At 41.5% G+C, this 25541-nt stretch overlaps 1 protein-coding gene across 1 annotated transcript in view; it reads left to right on the top strand.

The window, feature by feature from the left end:
* Window positions 1-25541, top strand: part of Mamdc2 (MAM domain containing 2) — a 162205-nt gene that overhangs the window by 69777 nt on the left and 66887 nt on the right. Inside the window, exons 4-7 of the mRNA XM_008842749.3 lie at window positions 280-364; window positions 3380-3517; window positions 17266-17522; window positions 23939-24032. Of these exons, the coding sequence (XP_008840971.1) occupies window positions 280-364; window positions 3380-3517; window positions 17266-17522; window positions 23939-24032 (574 nt within the window). The remainder of the gene's footprint in view (window positions 1-279; window positions 365-3379; window positions 3518-17265; window positions 17523-23938; window positions 24033-25541) is intronic.

Genomic DNA, 25541 nt, shown 5'->3' on the forward strand with positions numbered 1-25541 from the left:
GTAAAAGATATCCGAGTCCCAACTTCTGCTGGACACCTTGGATACCTTACTCATATCAAAGAAGATATATGTATGCGTTTATTCAGACACATGTATACATGCACACACGTGAATGTATATACACTCATTCCTTTAATGAAGTTCATAGTAAGATCGATGTCCAGTAACAATGAATTCAGACTGATAAACAGTTCCTGACCAACAGCTGAAACACTGGAAAGGAAACATGTGCTTTGAAGTCTGATTTCTCGCCCCCATCCCCTTCCATGTGTTGTACAGATTTTGATAGAAGGTGTCCTAGGACAGGGAAACACGACCAGCATTGCCCTCTTTGAAATCAAGATGACAACTGGGTACTGCATTGGTAAGTGAGTTTCATAATCGTTACATGGGAATGCAAATCTCTTTCTACAGTCTGTTGCCAGGAAGCACTGAATTGATCCTAACGACCAAGCATGTTATAGAGCGTGCTGCAAAATGCATAGTTCTTGGTCACTTGAATGCAGGCGTTGTTTCTGTCCTCAGTGTGGGGAGGCTTATTAGCATTCACTTGAACTGGCTGGATTAATAAAGAAAAGTAGATGCAGCAACTATCTCCTCAGCAGCACCACTCTAATCTCAACCTGTTCAAATAAAAAGTCTGGGCTGCAGTAAACTTTGTTTTTCTGGCCTTTGCCAGATACTCTAGCATTGTATCGCCTCCTCCCTCCTTTTGTTTCATGGCACACCATTACTGCTGCCTTAACTATCACACTTGCACTTAGCTTTCACTTGGTGCAGGCGGGCTGGCTGGGTGTCTGTGTAGTAGCTTTTGAGAGGGCAGGAAGAGAGGACAGTCCCTGCCCTGTGTGTCCAAGTGTTCTTGTCTGCCACTGGCAATAGCGCTCTACATAAAACACTGCAGAGAAGGGCTCCTATGTTATGAGGTGACTGTAGGAGGAAAGGGTTTTCTCAGGGCACAGCCTACAGGGAGAAGGGGTCTGAGTACGACCAGGCACAGGCCAGAGCTGAGCACCGCCTGAAATGGGATCACTCAAGGAGTTTCTTATGAAGAGGCTGGTCTGAGGACAGGGAGCCTGGATTTAGGAATTTTGGGTTGGGATGTGTTACAAGTCAGCCAGCAGAGGCCAGGCATGCTGCTGTGGCTTTCAGATGATAACTCTGGCTTCCATGTGGGAAGCATGGAGGCAAGGAAAAGGCAAATGCTCAGGAGCCAGCAAAACCCTGGAAGAGGCTCTGACCTTACAGATGGTGCATAATGAAGGCCTTAAACTGGAGGTCAGCGCTGCAGAAGGAAAAAAGTCAGTCCATCTGAGGGATGCCTCAGCATTGACAATATTTGGGCTGAGGACTCAGAGCAAAGGGAGCGTCAAAGACCCTGATCAAGGAGCCTTTGCTAATTCCTTGCTACCAAGCTTCTCTGTTTTGATCTATCCAGCGATACCTCTAATGCAAGGAAGGAACACAAACTGAGAAAACGAGTACTTCCTGAAAATATAAAGAGCTTCCACCCAGGCTCCTCCCTTGAGTGCTGCCTGTCAACACACCAGCAACAGTTAGCAGCACCTGGGGAGCGCCACCTTCTGGCTCAGTTTGCTCACTACACCTCCCAGCCTCCTTTGTCACCTGCAAAATGGGGACAAAATGCATCAGACATTAGGTTCTTGTGAGGACTAACCAGATCATGGATGTGAGGGTGGTTGATGAGGTACCGGACACTCCAGAAATGTTCATTTCTTTTCTTCTACTGATTTGAGGCTTCTGGTTTGTTTAAAACAAAAGAGATGCCACATAATTTCATCTTGTTAAGTTGTATGATTGTGCTGCCACCTCTCTGCTCTGTGCCCAGCTCTTCATTCCTCGTCTGTGAAACGAGGTTAATTGTACCTATCTCAAGGGGCTATGTTAAGATTAAGTTAATTGATATAAAAAGCTAAAGTAGTGCCTGGCACACAGAGGAGTATTTTGCTCTTTGTTACACTCCGTGGCAGCCTTTGGCACTGAATGTTGAGCATCATTTGGCAGTCAGTGCTGTGGAAAAGCTGAATATAAATCTTAAAATTTTTCAGCACTTGCTGATCACCATATCAGCTAGGATCCTGGCAGGAAAGTAGAAACAGGAGGTGAAACTAGTCTCAGTAAGTTAAGGAAAGCTCATCACAGAGGTGTGCAGGATAAAGACATCCCGCAGGGGCTAGCACGGTGACTAGAACTGGAACTAGAACTCATGACTCATGATTCATTATCTAGTTAGGTTTTACTGGAATTACTGGAACTTGGAAACTATAGCTATGTCATCAAGACCTCTGGATTAAGCTGTTCCTTCCTTAGTCAACCATGGCAACTTAGCAGCCATGCACCTGGGAGGACAAACCCCTGATGTTATCCTCCTTCACTTCCCATTGATGGAATCCATCAAGAAACCTGAGGTCTGGGCGGGGCGGATGGGATGGGGAGGCCTTGCTGCGTTTCAGACAGTTCAACCTCTGGAGGATGGAGAGTGGAGAAGAGCAGGGTGGGAATCATCCTTTATTTTGTATTTGCAGAATTATGTGGTCAACTTATGTCTTGTCCCCATGAAAAGAATCCGTTAGTGGAGAACAATTTATAGCAAGCATGTCTATGCCCTGAGGCACAGAGGTTTTTCTTCTATCTCTCTAATCTCTAATTAGGAGCTGCAGAAGAGCCCAGGGCCTCAAGTATGCCTGCCCCACCTATTCTGACTAAATACTTATTCATAAGAAAATCGGGGGATTTTTAACATCTTGGAAACATGCCTGTGAGCTTTAGGCACCTTGTTTACCATCTTAACAGAAAGAGATGGAGTACTGGGCTACCAGGTTACAGAAATGGTGGTGGACAAAGTTTCTTAGAGCTGAAATATAACCCTACAATATCACATTAAGATAGAAAAGGTTGGGGCTGGGAGTGTAGGGCAGTGGTAAAGTGTATGCTGAACATATACAAAAATTAACTAACGAATTAATTTAATAGGGATGACTGACAAGGATGGCCAGCTTATATATCAAAGCATAGGCTGTATGCCTGGCATTGTGTTGGGAGATGTTCATGCTTACAGCACTATGTGGTGGGACTGTTGTCCCCCAGCTCACACATGAAGAAACAGAGACTAAGAGAGGTGATAAGGCCTACAACAAGCCATGTGGGTGCTAAGAGGAAGGGCTATGATTCAGAAGGGCGACGATGAATTAGAGCATCAATTCTTTACTAGATGTCTCAGAAGTCCTGGTCCAAAGGTCCCCATGAGAAATGGAAGAGAGAAACTTCAGAATGTCTAAGGGCAGACTCTGAAGTGAGTATGAGTTATCCCGCTGTGACTACACGTCCGTGAAGTGTGAGCCTATCTCTTTTCTCCCAGAATGTGACTTCGAAGAAAACCATCTCTGTGGCTTTGTTAACCGCTGGAATCCTAACGTGAACTGGTTTGTCGGAGGAGGAACTACTCGGAACACTCACTCCATCCTACCACAGGATCACACCTTCAGGACCGAGCTGGGTAAGCTGGCCACAAATGCAGCCCTCTTCCCAGGATGAACTTTGCCCTCAACTCCCACCCCCTGCATTGGCCTGACCCTGGCTTCTATCCACAGAACAGGGGGAAGGGAAGTCACACTGGGAGACCTAGTGGAAGAGGAAGGAAGGACAAACTGAGGTAGAGACTTCATCCATAAGCTCTGTAACTAAGAAGGCCAAGGTCATGCATGGTTAGCTGTTTTTACTTTTCAGTGGAATGCTTTTACTTCCTATCTATTTGTTGTATTCTTATTTCTAATACATGGCTGGAATAATCTCAGGTTACTCTTCACCAAAAATAGATTGAAAAGTGACAAGTTCTTAGGAATTTCCCATGAGACAGCCAGTGCAGATGATTAATCCTTGTGTAGTGTGCAACGGGGCCCCCTGGTGGCTAAGTACATCGGTGCTTTACAAGGAAAAAGCAGAAGCGAGGTTCTCAGCTAGGGCTGGAGGAGAAAGCCTCCAAAAGACCAGGACAAGGGTGAATGCCTTTCCTTGTGGGTCATCGATGTCCCCGTCTGCCCTGTGTAAATTCCTGGGTCCCTCCAGTTACAACAGTTCAGTCCTCAACTCCAAAGTCTTTTCCAAGAGGCAAGAAGATTCCCACTTCCCCTCAAGAGAAAAATAAAACTGTTGGTTCTTTTTCTTCTCTTTCACTGTTGTCTAATCCTTGTAGATACTGAGGCCATCCACTCAATTTTAATAAATTGCCAGTGATGACAGCATGTAGCCTTGCCTGAAGATTTGGCAACATTTTAGGATTCTTTACTATCCCCCCATTGACAATAGTTTCTCTCCATCTAAATATATTTTTAAGCATATCTCCAACTTTCCTTTGAAGGTGCCAACTCTGCAGCTTATCAAGGCTCTGGACAGTCTACCTCCTGATCTCACTCTTTGTTCATTCTTTGCCCCCTTCTTTGTGCCCAGAGTCTCAGATTCAGTTTCCCACAATGGGCGGGGCAGATAGAATTAGCAAGTGGCATATGAACTGAGAGAGGACTGCGGCAAACTACAGAGCAGAGACCTGTGCAGGGTAGTCAGCTCCCGTGAGTGGAGCTGTGTGAGAACATAAACCCAGTTTGCCTGATCTTTTGATTATTCAAGATAATCAGGAAGAAAAGGATATTTTGTGAAATTTCTTGATGTTTAAAAAGTTAATGAATATTATCTTTCAAAATAAATAAATGGGGCTGGAGAGATGGCTCAGCAATAAAGAGCCCTGACTGGGTTTGGTTTCCAGCACCCTCATGGCAGCTAACAACCATCTGTAACTCCAGTTCCAGGGGATCTGATGCCCTCTTCTGACTTCTGTGGGCATTGCACAACATGGGTGCGCTTACATACAAGCAGGCAATGCACTCATGCACATAAAATAAAATAATAATAAAATATTTTTAAGTAAATAAAAGAAAATACTAAACAGACTGACAAAAACTTGGTTAACTCCTACTTTTCAGTCTCTGTTTCACAAGTTTCATTTCCTTTTCAACATGTTCAGGTTTATTAGAACAAAATCCCTTTAAGCAGCCACACATGAATGGATTGGGATCCCATGAGGCTTGCCTGGTTAAGACAAACTCAACTCTGCATCTAGCATTTTCATGTATTTGACCCTGAATTAGGTACAGCAAATTGACAATTGAATGGTGCATCACCAGGTGATGATGTGCTTTTCCCCACAATGACACGGGACAAGATCATACAGGTCAAGCGCTGTCAGAAAAAGAAAGGTGAGAAGTTTCAGAAATGAAAGAAAGATGATAGATATTAAAAACTGGAAAAAGTACTAAGTATTCAGAGATAAAAGAATTCAAGAAGTCATGATGAATGAAGAACAGCACCGACAACCACATAAAGAGGTGTAGATGTTATCAATCTAATTCCACATGTTGTTTGCAACATAATCAAGATAATCTGTTGTTTCCAATGATATTCACTACTTTCAGTGCTTGATATTTCCACAACATACATACAAATATACATTATTCTGGGTCAGGGCAAGGAAAGGCCATGAGGGATTAAAGCTATATGTTTAGCTTACAAAATGAGCCCACAGCCTAGTAAACTTGTTTTCATTGTAAATAAGCTGAGATAGTGTTAAATGATCTCAAACTATAAAATTAACTTTGGCTATAAGGTTAGAGAAGATTGCCATTTGTTGTTCCCAGAAAAGTCATTCCCCACTATGTGGGGCACATGATGAAATTGGCCCGACTCTTCAAAGGGCTCAGATAGCCCCACCTCCAACTCTGCCACCTGCTGCGCACTTAAATTCTCTCTTAGGCTGGCTCCACTACATGCACACAGCTCTCCTTGATGGATGTCCCATGGCCTTGGCATCTCTAATATTTTGGGGTCTCCACTGCAACTTAGGGCTTCACCTTCACTGCCTCATGCAATGGCCTCTCAGAACCTCTGCAGGGACTCCAACCTTGCCACATGTTGCCTGGCCTCAGCTTCTACGATTCCTTCAGTCTTGCATTCTCTATGCCTTCAAAACTAGTACCACAGAAGGATGCTGTCAAATTCTAATGCCAGCTCAGGATAGAGACTGGCCCACCTGGGCCACAGGTGTATCAACTTCTGCATGCTGACCTTGCAGAAACATTTCCAGTGTTTGAATATTCTGCCTTGAAATTTCCTTTTCCAAACAAATTAGTCCAATGTCTTTTTTTCTATCTTTTTAAGACAGGGTCTCCCAGCAGCCACAGCTGGCCTGGAACTCACTATGTGCACCAGGCTGGCCTCAATCTCACAGAAATTCATCTGCCTCTGTCTCTTGAGTACTGAAATTAGAGGCGTGTACCATCATGCCCAACTTAGTCGTATAACTTTAAATTCAACCTCACTCAGGTTCTCTGGACAAAGGCAGAGTGAAGCCAGACTTTTGGCCAAAATAACGCACTGGGCCCCTAGCCCAGTTCCCCGTAGTGTTCTATTCTCTTCTCAAACCTCATGATCCAGGTCTCCACATTTCTCTATCATCATTGTTTTCAAGCTTCCATCAGAATGGAACATTAAGTTCTGCTTCCAGAATTCAATATCTTTTTCCAACCCAAAGTACCAGACTCTTCCACATTCCTCCCAGAAGATAGTGGAAAAGTCTAAGAGCCACATTGTCAGGTTTATCACAGCAATGGCCCCACTTCTTGACACCAATTTCTTTCATAATTCCTTTTCTAATGCTTTAATAAAATACCTTGACCAAAGCCATTTAAACTGGTAATGGGTTTATTCCTGCTCACAGTTCAGGGATACAATCCATCGTGACAAAGAGGTAAGGCAGCAGGAGCTGGAAGAAGTGGAAGGCTGGTCACATTTGCAGTCTTTAATCTAGGATCATGGTCTTCAATTCATAATCCTCCTGATTCAGCCTCTAGAGTACTAGGAGTATACTAATCATTATTTGAAAGAATAAGAAGATATGTGGTCAAATCAACTGGTGAAACTCAGAGTTAAAAAGAAATCTAAATGGATTTATTTCAGGATTCCTCATGGCCTTTAATGTATTTCTGTGTTGATGTATATTATAGCATTTATTACATTATCTAAATAATAAAATGCTACATAAACATGCACCATGATATATAAAGGCATGAAATAAATGATACAGGCCCGCAAAAAAGATGAGAGACTTCCTTGGTTTGGGCATTAAAGGAAGGCTTTCTATAGGAAGTAATGACAGAACCATGGGAATAGTTTATTTCATCTCTTGGGGGTAACTAAGAATGCCTAGATGTGCCAGGTGCAGTGGCTCATGCCTTTAATTCCAGCAGCTGGAAGGCAGAGGTAGGCAGATCTCTGTGAGTTTCAGGTTAGCCAGGTCAGTATAGTAAGTTCCAGGTCAGTCAGGGCTACAGAGTGAAACCCTGTCTTAAAAAAAAAAAAAAAAAAAAAAAAAAAGGCAGTGCCAGGCATGGTGGCACATGCCTTTAATCCCAACACTCAGGAGGCAGAGGCAGGTGGATCTCTGTGAGTTCAAGGCCAGCCTGGTCTACATAGTGAGTTCCAGGACAGCTGGGGCTACAGGGAAACCCTGTCTCAAAAAGACATAAATAAATAAATAAATAAATAAATAAATAAATAAGACAATGCCTATGGAACTGGAGAGATGACTCAGCAGTTAAAAGCACTGGCTGCTCTTGCAGAGGACCCAGGTTGGGTTCCCAGCACCCACATGGTGGCTCACAATCATCCATAACTCCAGTTCCAGGGATCCAATACCTTCTTCTAACAGGCACTATATTTATGTAGAACACTTACATACATGTAGGTAAAACACTCATACACATGAAATTAAAAACTGGAGAGATGACTCAGCAGTTAAAAGCACTGGCTGCTCTTGCAGAGGACCCAGGTTGGGTTCCCAGCACCCACATGGTGGCTCACAATCATCCATAACTCCAGTTCCAGGGATCCAATACCTTCTTCTAACAGGCACTATATTTATGTAGAACACTTACATACATGTAGGTAAAACACTCATACACATGAAATTAAAATTATTTAGCTAATTAAGTAATTAAAATTTTTTAAAGAATGCCTAGATGTAAGATAATGGCAGACTAGCACCAAGATCCTAGGCTATGCTGCTACTGATGATTAGCAGGATGCCTAATTGCCTACATTCTGCTGGCTTCTTCCAGCTCTTCTCTGCTAACCCAGTCCTAGTTCTCCTAAATTTTTGAAGTGACATTTTCCATACTTGTTAGTCAACATCCTTCTCATTCCCACACTCAACACAGGTATGCACATGCACACACACACACACACACACACACACACACACACACACACACACACACACACACACACACACACACACCACAAACTCTCCACTTTAAATAGAATATAAAAAGATAAGTCCTGAAGATTCTAAAATATTTTATCTGTAGAGTTCTTCCCATGTGACTCAAAGGTTTGCCCAGGGTGACTCTTGAAGAAAGAGAAAAAGAAAAACACCAGCACTGTAAAGAAGATAGAGATTGCCTTTCTTATTTCATTTGTCTTCTATTGGGTATATTGATTTTCCCTGAGATCTATCAATTTGGGTGGCAAAGTAAAGATTAAATGGTTCAAATGTCTGCCTGCAGCAGCAGATTTTGCTGTCTATGGACTCATCTCATGTTTGTTCATATTCTGGAAGCAACTTGGGCCTCAGCTTTTGGTTAAGAATTGACGAAACACAGAGCAGAGTCCAGGGATGTGAAGTGAAATATTCTCAGGCAAAGAAACAATGACTGTAGTAGCTGCAAAATGCAACATTGATTCCAGTTTTCTTTCACTTACTTGTGTGTTTTTTTAATAGTTAACACAAACAGTGAGATATGACTTTTAAATGAACAGTGTCCCCAATGCCTTGTTGAATGAGAGAAACACACAGTAAGAAGTATGGTAGGGTTTCTTTGAGATATTCAAGGGGAAATGATTTTTTTCCTTTTTTCCTTATCCAGTTCTGGTTTACTGCATATGAGTTTTTTCTTCATTAATATTTTATGAAGTAAGACATCATTCAGGTGGTTACCTTCCGACGGCTCAGATCAAGGCTGTTTTCTGCATACCTTGGGAAAAAGAAGATACTTGATGGAAAAATAATGGGAGAATTCCATTTCTTTGCAGAGATCTTTTAAATCCAGCCTGCTCGGGGTGCTACTCTGAAAGAACTGGTCAAAGAGGTCACAATTATTTTAGTCCTTCAAAGACCATGAGGTAGATGAATCACCTCTCTGTTGTCATGATGCTAGCCATTTCAGTTTGGATTGAGCTCAGGTATCAACACCACCATGCATTCACTCTACACTGACCTGCTGGGGTTGTGGCATCAGCACCCAGTGGGGGTAGGTTGTGCTTTCTCTCTCCTATGTCTTCACTTGTTTCTTCTCTTGCTTTTTCCTATTCTCTATACCACTCTGACTCCTTCATGGTTGGAGAGACATAATAGAGTTTAGAGCATGAAAGGGCAAGGGACAAAAAATTTTGCTTGCCTGGCGCTGTTTAATAGGAGGTTGATACCCTCACACTGCAAGTGCCAACATTCTGGCTGCTTCTCCCAGTGCTCTAGTTTGCATCTTTATTGCTGTGCTAAAACACTGTGAGTAAAACCAACCTGGGGAGGAAAGGGTTTATTTCACCTCATACTCCTAAGATACAGTCCATAACTGAGAGAAGTCAAGGCAGGGACTCAAGGGAGGAACCTGGAGGCAGGAAATGAAGCAGAGATCATGGAGGAATGCTGCTTGCTTACTGGCTTGCCTCCCCTGGCTTGCTCAGCTAGCTTTTTTATTCAAAGCAGGCCCACCTGCCCAGGGATAGCACCACCTACAGTGAGCTGGGTCTTCCTATATCAATTATTAATTGGGAAAATGCCTCACAATTTTTTTTTCTTTCTTTCCTTATCCAGTTTTGATTTACTGCATATGGGTTTCTTCTTGATGGCCACAGGTCAATAGGATGTAGAAAATTACTCATTTGAGGTTCCCTTTTCCCAAGTGACTCTAATTTATGACAAGTTGACAAAAACTAACCAGTACACATAGCCAATGGGAATGGTACTCTACAGTTCCCAGACAGGAATGGGGTTCCTTCTGGTTGACCATCTATGAACCACTTCTAGCTTTTATGAGTAATTGGACTGCCAGCCCCTCTCTATGGGAAGTACCATGTTGACAGTCCTTTTGAGATGAGTTTTCCAAGGTGCTGTCACTCAGATACCTTCTGAATTGCCCACTTAGGTCAAGGAAAAAGTCAATATCTTTACAGCATCAGACTCTAGAAATTTATTGGCAACAAAATTATTCCTCTCTACTCTGTCCCCCTGGACCTCTACAATAAGGTTCTGGTTTTTACCTTCTTAAGAACTCTGATTAGGACTGGTTCAGGGGGTAAAGTGCTTGCCATACAAGCATGAGGACCAGAGTTCAGATCCTCAGAATCCACACAAACATCAGATGGATATGATGACCCAATTTTAATTCCAGCATTCCAAAGGCAGAGACAGAATTCCCAGAGCAAGGTGGCTAGCAGGACTAGCTATGAGGTTTGTTTGATCAATCAAACCTCTGGATTGATCTGAGAGACCCTGCTTCAGTGAACGATGTGGAAGGTAATTGAGGAATATTTCTGATGTCAACATTGGGTCTCCAGGCACATACATGAGCATCTGAACACATACATGCATCCACACACATGCAAACATGCACATCACATACCTACTCATGAAATGAAAAAAGAATATAAAAGGACTCTAATCACCTTCATGATAAGGTCCAAGGCAATTTTAGAGCCCAGGACGTTTGGTACATGTGGGAAATGATGATATTAGATGGCAGTTTTCCTCTTCTCCTTCCACAAGTGGTTCCCTTAGTTGGCCCCCCTGAGATCAAGGTAAGAAAGAGGAAGCAAGCAAGCTGACTTCTCTCCTTGAAAAGTCAAAAGCAAACATAGCAATGGCAATTCTCTTCAGACACCCTGTGCCAAATCTGTTTGATTCATCTCTAGCCTTCTCAGATATCCATATGTGAGGGGAAAGATGGGATAAAATTGGGAGAGTCACCTTAAGTGACAGGTGATGACACTTAGCATATTAATGATTCTTCTTTGCTCTTTAGACTATAGAGATTCTTAGCTAGGTGTGATGAAAAACACCTTTAATCCCAGCACCTGGGAGAAAAAGACAGAAGTACTACAAGTTTAAGTCAAGCTTGGGTTACACAGCAAAACCTTGTCTTCTGGGAGGAGGAAAGGGAAGGGAAGGGAAGGGAAGGGAAGGGAAGGGAAGGAAGGGAAGGGAAAAAAGCAGAGAGTCTTATTACCCATGTTCTTGCCTTGAGCAAACACTAGGAGAAATCTGTATCACAGAGCTCTTTGTTACTGTGTCAAAATATCAGGAAAATGACTTTTAAAGGAGGAAAGATTTTTTGGACTCATGCTTTCAGAGTCCATGGCCCCATTGCTTTGAGCCCAAGATGAAGCAAAACCTCACATGGTGCGAGCATGTGCAGAGGACGCTCGCTTCATGGCAGGAAGCATAAAGAGCAGGAGGAACAGTCATCACAGGCACATATCCAGTGACCTCTACCTAGATCCCACCTCCTACCTAGCTCCTACCACTTTCCCAAAAATGCCATTAAGTTATGAATCCATAAATGGATTAATCCTTTGAGGTCAGAGCCCTCATGATCCAATTGCTTCTCTAAAGTTCCACTTCAGTACAGTGCACTGGGGACCAAGGTTTCAACCCATGAGTTCTAGCAGGAGAGGGAGGAGATTTCATACTCAAGTTTAACAAAGTCCCACCCAATGTTCCTGTACATTTATTTCATCTCTGAACACTGTATAAAAAGAATGGAATCTGGTTGTATTAGAGCAAAAGCCGCCCTAACTCCTGAACTAGACATTTATGAACATAACTTTCTGATATGATATGTAAAGTAGGTGAGTAGATTTGTTGACTTGCTCTCTTTGGGTGCCGTCTGTTCACCATGGCAGCAGACTAGTGAGCACATATTTCTTCAAACCAGGTCTTAACCAGAGAGACAGCTTGTTCAGACAGCTAGCAAGATGAAAACAGACAAGGCAACTTAGAGCAAAAACTGTGGTGAACGGGGCCAAATCACATCTGAGTCGGAGGCTGCCTTTGGTGTCACAGCCAAGTCACGGGCAAACTCTGGGGAAATTCTCGGTATCTGGGCTGTTTGAAAAATAAATGTCTGGAACTGTCCTCCTAGGGAGATTTTCTGACTATAAGAATTCACTGATTATACATGAAAGTTTTAGCTAACACAGAGAGCTGCTGCAAGGGAGATCCTTGGGCCACACTCAAACATTACTCAGGAGGCCTGAGTGTCAGTTAGCATTGCCAAGAATTATCTTAACTGAATTTCAAAGTGGTTTTCCCCCCATAGATGCCTCAGGTTCTTTTAAGTATAACTTAAAATTAGGCAATAATAGGCTAGCTTCCTAGCTCAATGTGGCCAAGCAGTACAGACTCCTGAGGAGTGGCAATGAACTTCTTGATTGTTAATCTTATGGGGAACCCACTGCCTCCATATACACTCATTCACTTTAGTTTGAATGTTTTGGTTGGTTGATTGTGGTTTTTGTTTATTTGTTTTGAGACAGCATCTCATTTTTTGCTATAACCTAGGCTGGTCTCAAATCATAATCTTCCTGCCTAGGCCTCCCCAAAGCTAGGAATGTACCACCATGCATGGCCTCAAGTTTTAACTCTGAGCCTGCAGGCTCTTCAATGATTTGATTGATTATAAAATCTTGTCTACTTAGAACACATTGACAGATGTTTCATATCTAAACTACTTTCATCATACTCAAATCCCAAATTTCTGATAAAAATCACTTTTGCTTAAGGTTCTAGAAACTCAGGAGCCCTGAGCCACATAGAAGGGTTGGCCTCATTGAACTGGGCAGGAAAATTCTCATAATGCCATGTGCTGGACATAGAGAGCTCCTAAGAGCTCCAGGCTGCTTTCTTTCCTTTCTGTGGACAGGAGTTAAATGATACCTGCTCCCACCCATCTCCAGCTGTTTCCTCAGTGATGATTGCACCAGTGACATGCTCAGGGCTTTGTCATTTCTCCAGCCTAGCTTCCTGTGACAGATATCTGAATAACGGCTTATGACTCATCCCTGCCCCTTTAACTGGGACAATAACTTTGGATGAGTTGTCTTTTGTTTACTAGTGAGAAACAGCATTTTATTCATATGGTCACTAAATAGTACCAAACTGTGTCAACAAACGTTTTGAATGATGGAGAAGAAAAGGGAAACGACAGAATGTGGTCTAGTCTAGCGCTTCCGTGTAAGGCTCGGTGTCAGCAGTCTTGTAGCATTCCTGACAGCCTCAATGACTCACTTTGGGCAAGTCATACTATGTTTGCTGGTTGCTTTTTGGACCAGAAATGTGACTGCGGTTTGCTTGGCCCAGGATCAAGTTGTTGGATAGGCACTTCAACTACAAATGCAGGACTGAAAAGATTATCCACACAGCAGGTAAGTAACTGTCCTTGACTATGAAGTGTCTGTCATTGCAAAAAAAAGATGAATTTGTGATGGGACTGTGAATGAGAAATTTCTCTAGCTCAGCACATTAATAAGACAGGCCAATGACAACACAGTGGACAGTAACAGGGATGACAGAATATATGGGCTCCAGTAGGGTGGGGGTGGGGGCTATGGGAGGGTGCCATTTGGGATGTGTGTGTGTATAGATGAACAAGATTGTTTGGGATGTTTCTGTATGAAATACACACAAAAAAAATCAACAAATAAAAAAATGAGTTATATTTGAGGAAGAAGCATTAAAATTTGCTTCATGTTAATTAGTAAAGGTGAAAAACATTACCATTGAAATCTACCTGATGACTTTATATCCATGCTCAGGTGACAAGGATCTGTATGTAACTGACTGTGACTAGTAATAATCAGATACATAGAGATTAGAGACTCTTGTACAAACATCTAAGTGTTAGTAGCATTAAAAATTAATTTTTCTATATGAAACAGTCTATTTTAAAACGAAATGGAGATCTTTTTTAAAGGTTAAAACCTCATTCAATTTTATGTCTTACAGGGTTTATACTGAGTTCAATATTGTTATAACTATATTAATTCAACTGTGAACACAAAAATTTACAGCAAATTTTGAAAGAGATGCATCTTTCCTCTGGAAATTTTTATTGAATATTGTCTTAGTTTGTTCTTCATTGCTGTGACAAAACACTCTGACCACTACCAACTTGGGGAGGAAAAGGTTTATTTAGCTTACATATCCCAGGTCACAGTTCATCCGGGAGCTCAAGGTAGGAACTCAGGGCAGAAACTTAGAGGCAGGAGCTGGTGGAGTACAGGCCATAGAGGAGTGCTGCTTACTGGCTTGCTCTAATGGCCCCTGCTCAGCCTGCTTTCTTATGCAACACAGGCCCACCTGCCCAGGGGTGGCACTACCCACAGTGGGATGGGCCTTCCCACATCACTCATCAAGAAGATGCCCCTCAGACATTGGCCACAGGCCAGTCCAATAGAGGAAATTCCCCAACTGAGGCTCCCTCAATCTAGATGTGTCAAATTGACACTAAAGCTATCCAGCACAAATATGTTAATGGTGTAATGAAATGCTTCTTCTAATCGTGTGGTCATTAAACAAATAATTAAAAATAAATAAATAAAAAGTAATAATAATAATAATAATAATACAGGCCAAAAGTGGAACAGATTGTTTCAAGTGATGATTTTCAGGTTTGTTTAGGGACTTCTAGAATCTTTAGAGAATCTTTAGAGATCCTTCTCACCTTGGACAGAATGATTTCCCTCTTCATGGCTGTGCCAGTTTGGGTCCTCCTAGAAGCAAGCACTAAGCTAGAATCAGGTAGGGAAGAGGATTCCTGGGGAGAAATGACTGTGAAGGACTAAGGCAGAAGAAGCCAACATAGCTGGGACAAGATTGGCATCCTTGGTGCTGTAGGCACTGTGTCTAAAAGCCATCACATTTTTAAGGTTCCATGACAATGTTTTAATTTCAGTTATTTATTATTTCATTTTATGTGTATGAGTGTATTGCCTGCATTTATGTTAAGTGCACTTGGTCATGCAATGCCCAAGGAGGTCAGAAGAGGGCATCAGATCCCCTAGAACTGGAGTTATGGACTTGTCAGCCACCATGTGGGTGCTAGGAACTGAGGCCAGGTCCTCTGCAAACCACTGAGCTATTTCTCCAGCCCTAAATTCATGTTATTTTAAAATAAAAACAAAAGCAAAAATAACAAATCCAGCCTAGATGACTTCATCTTTACATCAATGTAGTCATAGACTAGACATTTTCATACTGAATGGAGGAATGAAAGTACCTAGTACCCACAGAAATTATAATGTGACTCTGGGTGAAAAGCACCTTCAGCACATGGTGCAAATCCCAAGAAAGAGGAGCAGCCAGACCACAGGGAGAATGGTGCAGCTCTAGTCTCCTGGTTGCTCATTCACTGTGAACAGCTAGAGTGGTGTGTCCTTGGTACAAACACTATCATGGATCTAAAGGTGAGGAGACTGAGGCTGACAGGCAGTTAAGGTACCTATAGCAAGTTCTCCTGAAAGAGAACTCAGTGGCCCACCTCCATGGCCCCTCAGTGAGGTAACCAAGGAAACAAAGTATTATAGCCCTCTCTCTCTCTTCCTAAAGGTACATCTTGTGAAGGGATATTGTTTCACTGATAAAACATATTACAAAAGACAATAAAGACTTGATCTCTGTCTTTGATGTGCACATGAGTTCTTAGCAAATGGAGTCATGTTAGAATGAAGTTGAAGTCAAGCATGGTCATAAGTCGTTTTCTTTACTAAGTTGGCTTGACCTCAAGATTTTATTAGAGGAGTATTTGACCTTAAGACATGAGGTGGCCTTACTACCATATTGAAAGTTCTTTGATTATGTCCAACCTGCATTTTATTTGGCCCACACAAAGTTTATATATATATATATATATATGGGAGAGTTTATTATATGTTAAATTTATATACTGTGGTCCTAACTCCTGGTACTTCAGAGTGTGACCTTGTTTGCAAACAGAGTGGACAGCAGGTTGCTCTATGTTGGGGGAAACATGAGGCTAAGACTTCTTACATCCTAATATCCTGATTAGCATAGAGTCAGTCATAAGTAGGTTCTATAACCTCCCATAACAGTGTCACTATTCGGGGACCAAATGTTCAAACACGTGAGCCTGTTGGAGACATTTTACATTCAAAGCATAGCATGGAGTCATTGAATATGCAATTAATGAAGATGAAGTCATGTGGAAGTAAGGTGGATTAATTAATTAAATTTAAAAACATTCAAGAGGATGTGCTACATGCAAATACTGGTCCATTTTATATTTGGGACTCAAGCATTGAGAGTTCAGTATGTTCAATGGGTCCTAGATCTAATCTGATCTGGTTACTAAAAGATGACTGTATTTTCATTTTAGATATCAGGAAATTGAGGCCTAGAGAAATTAGGAAATCTGCTCAAGGTCTCAGCACTACACCAGGGAAGCAGGAGTCAAAATCAGTTCTTTTCGATGGCAGGCCAAAGCTGTCCCGATTCTGCTACATGATTTCTCTGTTTTCAGCCTTCAGTGGAAGTCAGGCTGTGGATTTTCCCGGTGGTAGTGTCACTAGGGTCTGTCAACAGTGGTATCCCAAGTTCAGACTCCCAAATTCTAGCCCTGCCTACAGTCCATTGACTTACATGATCTATTAGCAATGTACAAATTACCATCTAGTTTGTGTGGACACTCTTTAAGTTTCACTCAAATATAACATTTTGTATAAATTAGAAAAACTGCCCAGGCATGTTTCATAATAGATGGTATGTTCTTGAGGTCTTATAACTCAAAGACTTGGGAAGGGATCACATCTGATACAGTGATGTGTTCAGACTATGAAAATTCAAGTCCTTTGCAGATGACACATCTCCCTTCCTGTATGGATAATTTACTTCAGTGAAAGAGAAAAAATGTTAATGCTTCTCACTTGACATTTAGAGTGTGTAAAAAACCCAGGTGCCCATCTCCCAGGTAAGACATTTATGTACTCATGACCAGGCTGCTTTACATGCATCATTTTTCTCTCCACCACTCCCAATGCACTGTGCTGAAGTGAGTTCCAGAACAGAACAGATTCATCTGCAGTCTCCCAGCTTGTCTTACCCTATAATCTGTTTGTGATTTCCAGGTCACTATATGTATGTGGACTCAGTTTACGTCAAACATTTCCAGGAAGTGGCCCAGCTCATCTCCCCAATGACTACGGCTCCCATGTCTGGCTGCCTGTCCTTCTATTATCAGCTCCAACAGGGGAATGACAGTGTCTTCTCTCTTTACACTCGGGATGTGACTGGCCTGTACGAGGAGATCTGGAAAGTAGACAGTCCAGGCAATACTGCCTGGAACCTTGCAGAAGTCGAGTTCAGTGCTCCTTACCCTATGGAGGTAAGTGTTGCCTGGCGCGGTGGTATACAGAGATGCCACACACAGGCCTGGACGTCAATCCACTCTACAGCCTCACATTCGTCTTTCTTTCCTGACATCAGTCACTTTTTAAAATTTAATAACCACATGATTAGGAGAAGCATTTCCAATAGATACACATTGGATTTCTTTTTAAAGTCTTATTTTTGTTTGAGTAAACCATAACTGTATCCATTTATGTAGTAAAATGTGAAATTTTTTAGCTAGGATCTCACTGTATAACCATGGCTGGCCTCACACTCACAGAGTTCCACCTGCCTCTGCCTCTCCAGTGCTTGGATGAAAGGTGTGCACTGCCATACCCAACAAAATGTGATATTTTGATACCTGTATACTAAGCATGATAATAGAGTCATGATAATTAGCACATGTATCATCGCAGACATTTATCATTTGTTGGCAGGGCAACATTCAGAATGTTCTCTCCTAGGTATTCTGTATTATACAATACATCATTATTGAGTATATTTGACCTATAGTGCATTAAGAAAAAATTATTCTTCCAACTCAATTGTAATTTTGTATCCACTAACCAACATGTCCCTTTCCCCTTCTACTCCTGATGTACCTCTATTATAATCTTTTTTTAAAAAAAACTTAAGACTATTTTTGTGTGCTTTTTCAATTTAATTTTTGAGGATTTTATACACAAGTACTATATTTACATCACTTCCATCCTTCTTTCTCGCCCCTCCAACTCATCCTATGTCCCTCTCACTCCCTCTCCAATACATGACCTCTTCTTCTACATATATGTTCATATATGTAAACTACCTACTGAACCCACTTAGTGTTGCTCATATGTGCATGTGTTTAGGTACTTGGGACTGGATGATCAGGGAGCTCAACCATGGAGAAAGCCGATTCTCTCTCTCAGCAGCCATTGATTGTCTATAGCACTCCATGCAAAGGTGGAACCTTGTGAAATTCCCCCCATTCATGTTGGTATATCAGATGATATTGTCACTGTGCAAATTTTGTTTAGGCAACCATACAGTTGAGATTTCATGAGTGCATCTTCCCTGTCATGTTTTGAATACTATCTAGCAGCAGGCATCCTGGTCCTCTGGTTCTTACAGTCTTTCTACCCCCTCTTCTATGATGTTCTCTGGGCCTTAGGTATAGGGGTTGTACTGTAGGTGTATCAATTGGGGCTGAGCACCCCACAGTTACTTTTTCTCTTTATTTTTGACTGTTATGAATCTTTGTGATAGCCTTTGTCTGCAAAACGAAGCTTCTTTAATAAAGGGTCAAAGCTAAACTTATCTGTGGGTATAAGGCTAATTATTTAGATTACAGTTAGAAATTATATTGGTTTAGGAAAATGGAAATACTAGGTTCTCTAGTGCTAGTGTCGATGACCTCTCCAGTCACAAGTATTTGGCTATGTTCATAATATTAGGCATGAATTCCTTCCTACTGAGATGGACTTAATCCCAATTAGACAGTTGTTAGTTACCCCCAAGATAAAAGTACCATTATTGCATTATTGGAGATATCCTTCCAAGCTGGTCATTGTTATGGTTTGTAGACTTTACAGCTAAGTGTGATTATTGGTTGCTTCTCTCACCTGACAGCTTGATAGCACCTTCTGATTCTATGAGAGCTAGACCTCAGTGAGGAGGCTTCCAAGTCAGTTCTAGCTTGATTCCTCCAAGTCCTATGTCCTAAGTGTATGGTATCTTTAGCTATAGGGCCTTACCTTCAAGTTCTGGGAGGCAACCAAGGGCTGTGACAATAGCCTATATTCTTTTGGGAGTATCTCAGACTTTCTTGATCAGAAACTCACAGGGAGGTTTCCCACACCTGGCACTGGGGTTTTTGTTAGTCTATGGCTCTTGGGGGAAATATTATCTCCCCATGTGGTATAATTCCCTTTAAATCATACATAGTTCATGCACATATATCATCAGGAAAGTAAAAAAAGATCATGGGGTGGAGGAGAAGACACTCTAGAGGAGGGACAGAAGGACGATGATGCTATAAAAGGGAAAATGGGAGAAATGGAGGTTGGGACTTTAACTGGGGAGTGGAGAGGGAGGGCAATGCAGAGGGAGAAGGAGAAAGGAGAGATAAAGAACTCTAAGGATGTTTGAAAAAGTCATAGTTAAACATATTATTTCATAAGCTTACTTAAAAATACATAGACAATATATGAGTGTGAGCTATATATGGTTTAAAGGGAATTATACAACATGAGGAGAAAATGCTTCCCCCAAGAGTCAAAGACTAACAAAACCAGGAGCTCAGAGTCCCAGAGCACATTCCTGAACTTTACCCTAATGTTCCCAGTCACCTGGCTGTGGTCTTTGTGCTCTACTCAGATAGATATTTGGGGCAGGCAAAGAGAGATTCTTTAAGTACTGGTCTTTGGAAGCTTTTGCTTCTCTCTGTGTTGGGCATCAGAAGGAGGTAGGAGCAACCGTGGCAGCAAGTGCCGCCCTGTAGCTGCAGCTCTTGTGAGGTCTCTGATTTCTAGACCCTGCACCCTACAGGTGTTACAGTGCTTGTGTCGGCCTCTGATGTCACTATTCCTCAGCCTTGAACTCCAACTCTTGGCTTAGGGTCTGAGACCCTTGACCCCAAAGATTTGACAGCTCTCTGAAACTTTTTCAGTGACAAAGACTTGTGGGTTCTCTTCTGCGAACTCTTGCATTCTTTTATCCTTCTTTAGTCTCTGTTTTCCATCTTTTACCCTCTCTCCAATTTCACTCCCTGTGTTCTTCCTATCCAGCCACTCTCAAGCTATGTAGCTGCTCCTTCAGCTGTCCAGGACCAGCTGCCTTGCCACCTTGGCAGCTCTGCCTTCTTGACAGCTCTGTTGCCGCTGTACTGCTGCTCTATCTGCTGTCTCTGCTACTTCACATTACTAGCTCAGCCCACACTACAGAAAGTAGCTAAGATCACTGGAGAGAATCTTTTTATTGAGCCTAATGTTTCAACACCAGGGAAGGCGGCCCAGCAGTGTTTTCCAATCAATTCACTAAGCCAGCCTGAGCAGCTTGCTTATGTAGTTAGAGAATCAATCACAGCCGTGGAGGCTTATGTTGGAATCAATCACAGTCTTGCTTCTTTAGCACTAGTCACAGAAGCCCTTTTGCCAGGCCCGTCTGGCATAGGTGAAAATGGTTGCAAGGTCATCTAGAGTCCACTGAGACTTGTGTTAGCAAAACATCTGGTACAAACTGTCCGACAGCCCTGGCTGGAGTTGTGCCTTCAGAAGCCAGGGCAATCTTTTGTAACCATTGTGTAGTTTTCTCAGGGTGTCTATGCAGCATTCAAGATGGCTGGTGCTGGCACAAGAGTAGCCTGGCTGGTTGCTAGACTGATAGTCCTTTGACTCAAAGCTGTCTAGGCAGCAAGAAAGAGCTGATAACTACTAATTAGGGAGTCAGGTTACCCCATCCCTAGCATCTCTGCTTATTGACAGGAAAATGAACAACAGAAGGAGTGCTTACAACACAAATTTAAAGAAGTTATCATACTATCATATGATTAGTATCATAATGATTATCAATACTAATCATGGTTTTCACAGGTTTTAACCATGCTTAACACCTGCACAGTGTCCTAAGGAGAGTTGGGTCCCCTTTATCTATGTTACCAAGAGCAGTTTTGAAGGTTTCTGTTAATTGGGGTTTCCCTTCATTTGTGTTTCTAGAAAAAAAAATACTTTCTTTGCAGCAAAAATAATGTTATAAACTCAGAAATAAACTATTAGAACCTTAATTTGAAAGAAATCATGGCGCCTTTTATGACATTAATTGACATTTTATGACATTTTACAATTATATAAATTATAATTATCCAAAGAAAAAGAATTAGAAATTTCAAAGAAGCAAATATAAGTTGAACGATGATGGAGTTTATTTCCATAGACTTTTTCTAAGCCCATATTTGAATACATATCTGCATGTATATATGCTGTTCAGAGCTGTCAACTTCTTTCAATACTGTCTAATAAAGTAAATAAAATTACCCCATATTTACAGATGATAAAGAAGAAAACAGTGTCCAAGAAGGTTGACATCTTTTTTCTAGGTCACACAGCTGGTAAATGCCAGAGAGCTTAGGAAACTTCCTAGACTGAAATTTAACACGGCTGAAGGAAGAGGCTCAGTTCTGTCTTGGGCCCCCACAGGGCCTCAAGGATTTGAGGGTGGAGCATCATGGTTGCTATGTGTGGAAGATTGCTATGAGGATTTGGAGCTATAAGTAGAGTCTTAGTTACCAGCAGTTATTAATACCCCCACTTTTCACTTTGTGCTTTTTACAGTGTCTTTCTCCAGTTCCCTTTAAAGAGCAGAAGTGACTTGTTCCTCTGGCTGCTTTTCAGTGGCTCCATCTGCTACCCTGCTGTCGAACTGAAGTACACTGGTTTCTGATGTACTCTGTCTGCTCTAATGTGCCTGACACCATCCACCTCCTTCCTATCCCTCTCAGCTCCCTTACCCCAAACAGCCCCAGAGAGAACACAGTGCCTCTCTAGAGTGTGAGCTATTTCCTGTCACAAAGTCTGACCAGGGCTTGATTTGCTCTTACAGCCCAGTGGAAAGTTTTTTGTGAGTTTGGGTTATAAGGAGGAAAGGAAATACATATACTACCTCAGAAATTTTCCCCTCTGCTAAAGTCAAAGAAGTCACACATTTATGCACACACACACGCACGCGCGCACACACACACACGATTGTGTTTTCTTTACTAACTCCTCTCATCCAACAGAAACTCTTCAGGCAACACATGCATGAATGAAGCAGTGCTAAATTTCTTTTAAGAGCACTTGAAAAGTCATAATCCTGGCCACTACTAAACCTCAACATGTAGCTTTGGGTTTCTATGTGTGTGATTTTGCTACACTAATCTGAACCTATGATTGATATTGTTTGTTTTGGCTAATTGCCAAGAAAAGGAATTGTCATTGCAGAAATCAGTAAATTCAATGGCAATGTATGTTCAAGTGTATTTCAACAAGGAAAACAACATAAGAGACTGTTCTGAACCAGAGAGCACACTGCCATATTGGCTATGTTTAGAAGATCCTTAGCAGAAATATCTCTCTTTATCTTTCTGTTCATGAACTAAGTCTGTTCTTCCCTTCCTTTACCAGACATCTGTGTCAAGTTTGGGGTGTGTGTGTGTGCGTGTGTGTGTGTGTGTGTGTGTGTACATCCAAATTTTCTCTTTTATAAAGACTATAAAGGCATCAGTCATTTGGATTAGAGGCCCACCCTTCTCCAGTGTGACTTCATCTTAATTACGTATACAGAAAGCTTAGTCTGCAATAAGGTAACAAACTTAGATTCTAGGGGTTAGGACTTCAGTGTCGAAATTTTAGAGGGACACACAGTTCAGCCTACAGCAGACCTGACTTCCCACACATCAACAGGTAGGATGCTGAGTAGCAGCTGCCCGCTTTGCATAGACTTTTCTTCTCACTTCTCAGGAATCTGCATCACAGTAAGCCAATTTCATGCATTTATACAACCTGCCTGGCCCTTGCTGGCATTTAAGTTTCAAGTCTTGATCCACACAGTCTTATGCTGTCAACTCACACAGCATAACTACATACCTGGAGTGTTTTCCCAACACAATTGGAGCTGTGCTGGCCACACTTAATCCCTTATTGTCACAGACAGAAAGTCAGTGAAGCTCAGAGTTAATGGGTAGTAGATAAGAAAGCAAAACTAAAAGAGCTGATATCATTATCCCATGTTCTTTCCATCAATTGAAACATGCCTGGAAATGCCCACATACAGCACTTTTCCTGACTGCTGCATTTCTGCCCAGGCTCCCATCTGAAGTGCCACCAAGGAAGGGATTCTGAGGGGTTAGCTCCCTGTGGATAGGGAGAGACCCTGTTTTAAAGAATAAAGCAGAATGACAGGGCAGGACACCCAACTTCCTCCCCTGGTGCCTCAATCTCCCCCCGCCCCCAGGGGAGAACCCAGTCTATTTTCTTCATTTACTCTGTTTTTCTTTTAATTGAAGCCCATGATGTAATGAATTCTAGAATTTTATCAGAAATGTTGGGCATGCCTGCTGGCACTCAAGTAAGAGGAAATAAGCCACCAGTAAAAAAAGAAAAAAATCAGGTGTCTTAGTCCTCATGACTTAATCACCTCCCCAAAGGACCCACACATTGAGGGTTAGATTTCAGCATATAAAAGTTCAGCAGGCAGAAACACTAGACCATAGCAGTTTTCCTTAAAATAGACTGCACATTGAATAGGGAGCTGCCCAAACACTTACAATTTGGAACTTGATTACATAAGTCCTTATAACTTGGCCTCAGCTGGTTTGATTGAAAAGTCATTTAAAATCATTATAAGAGCAAGAAAGTATGTAGATATGTGCTGATGTGTCATTTTCCTCCCCAGGTTATTTTTGAAGTTGCTTTCAATGGTCCCAAAGGCGGTTATGTTGCCCTGGATGATATTTCTTTCTCTCCTGTTCACTGCCAAAGTCAGACAGGTGAGCACTTTATTTTTCCTCCATTTGGAATTTGCTTTTCTCATTAGATGTATTTAGTCAGCACTTTCTTTAAATTGTCTTTAATTTCCTTGCCTTTTATCTTGTATTTAAAAAGCTAATTAACTGAATAATCATTTTTTCTGGACTATTACCCTCTTTCATTCCTCCCTGAGTGAACTTAACTTTTCTGAAACTATACACGGGTTGTATTAAGGCACTTTTGTCTTCCCTCCCTACTAGGAAAAGAAAAATTAAATAGTATTAATTTATCCTAACCCATTTATTTCTTTCTTTAAAGATTATCTTGGGTCCATTGATGGGGAGCTAGATAGGTTAAAAAAATGCTTTTACAACCTATTGAATAGAATTCTAAAACTCTACTTTTAAGTATTCAAGATTTATAAATGTCCTTGTTTTTATAGATATTAGTATTTGGTTGGTATCTCTGGGTTGGTTTTAACCCCCCAAAAATGCTCTTATTCCCTTTTTAAAAGTGAACCCTTACATAATTTTATCATGGCCAAACCTATAATTCCATAACTTTGATGTTTGAAAAGAGAGGGAATTCTCTACTTTCTGGGGAAATAGATGAGCAATTGATTCCAAATGATTTAATGAACAAATGTTTTACAACAAGAAGGATGACAGTATATTAGTGATGACCCAGATAAATGCATTTGACCTGTTTGTTGAATTAGTTTCCTTGCAACACTCAGGGAGACACTGTGCCCATCCCACCTTACTAATGGGCACTCTTTCTGTATGTGGAGCATGGGCAATAAGCTGTTGAACCTGACCTTTATGGCCTGACTTTTTTTTTTCAGACAGAATTGGTTTCTAATGTTTTCAGCTATATCCTATCAAGGAGATTGAGATAATATGTTCTACTCAAGCTAAATTATTATCCCCAAATTAGAGCGAAACCTAATTTTCTGAAACTAAGTATTTTTTATTAATTATAATTTTTTAGAAAGGAGTTAAATGAGACAACCTCAAACCCAGAACTTCATGTGTGCTAGGCAAGCCCTCTACCACAACCCTCTCCACCTAGTTCTGTATTTACATATTTTAAATGATTTAATCCAAATGCCTAAACAGCCCTTCAATTTTAAAGAACACAGAAAATTTTTTTATGTCTCAGAAATTTGATTGCTCTCTTATACTACTAGTTAATGTCTCAATTATTATAAGAGTAATTTCATAGCATCTTTATAATTTTTAAAGTGTCTCTTTTCTGTTACTGGGCACTTACATTGAGCTTTTCTGTTTTCAAGCTATGCATATGGGAGAAGAAATATTTATTCAATATCTGTACTGGGTAGAGAATAGGATGAAAAAGTAGCCAGGAGGTGACAGAGTCAGCCTTTACAAATGTGCACCTTCTAAAAGACTGCAGAAGGCGTATTTCAACGAGACTCCCTTGGTCTAACTGGAGAAGGGAAAAGAAAGACTCCAACAAAGTGAAGCCTACTTGAAAGGGCCAGTGGCCAGTTTGCAATATACCCACAC

Source organism: Nannospalax galili, unplaced genomic scaffold (genome assembly GCF_000622305.1).
Source record: "Nannospalax galili isolate Female #2095 unplaced genomic scaffold, S.galili_v1.0 scaffold761, whole genome shotgun sequence".
Lineage (NCBI taxonomy): Eukaryota > Metazoa > Chordata > Mammalia > Rodentia > Spalacidae > Nannospalax > Nannospalax galili.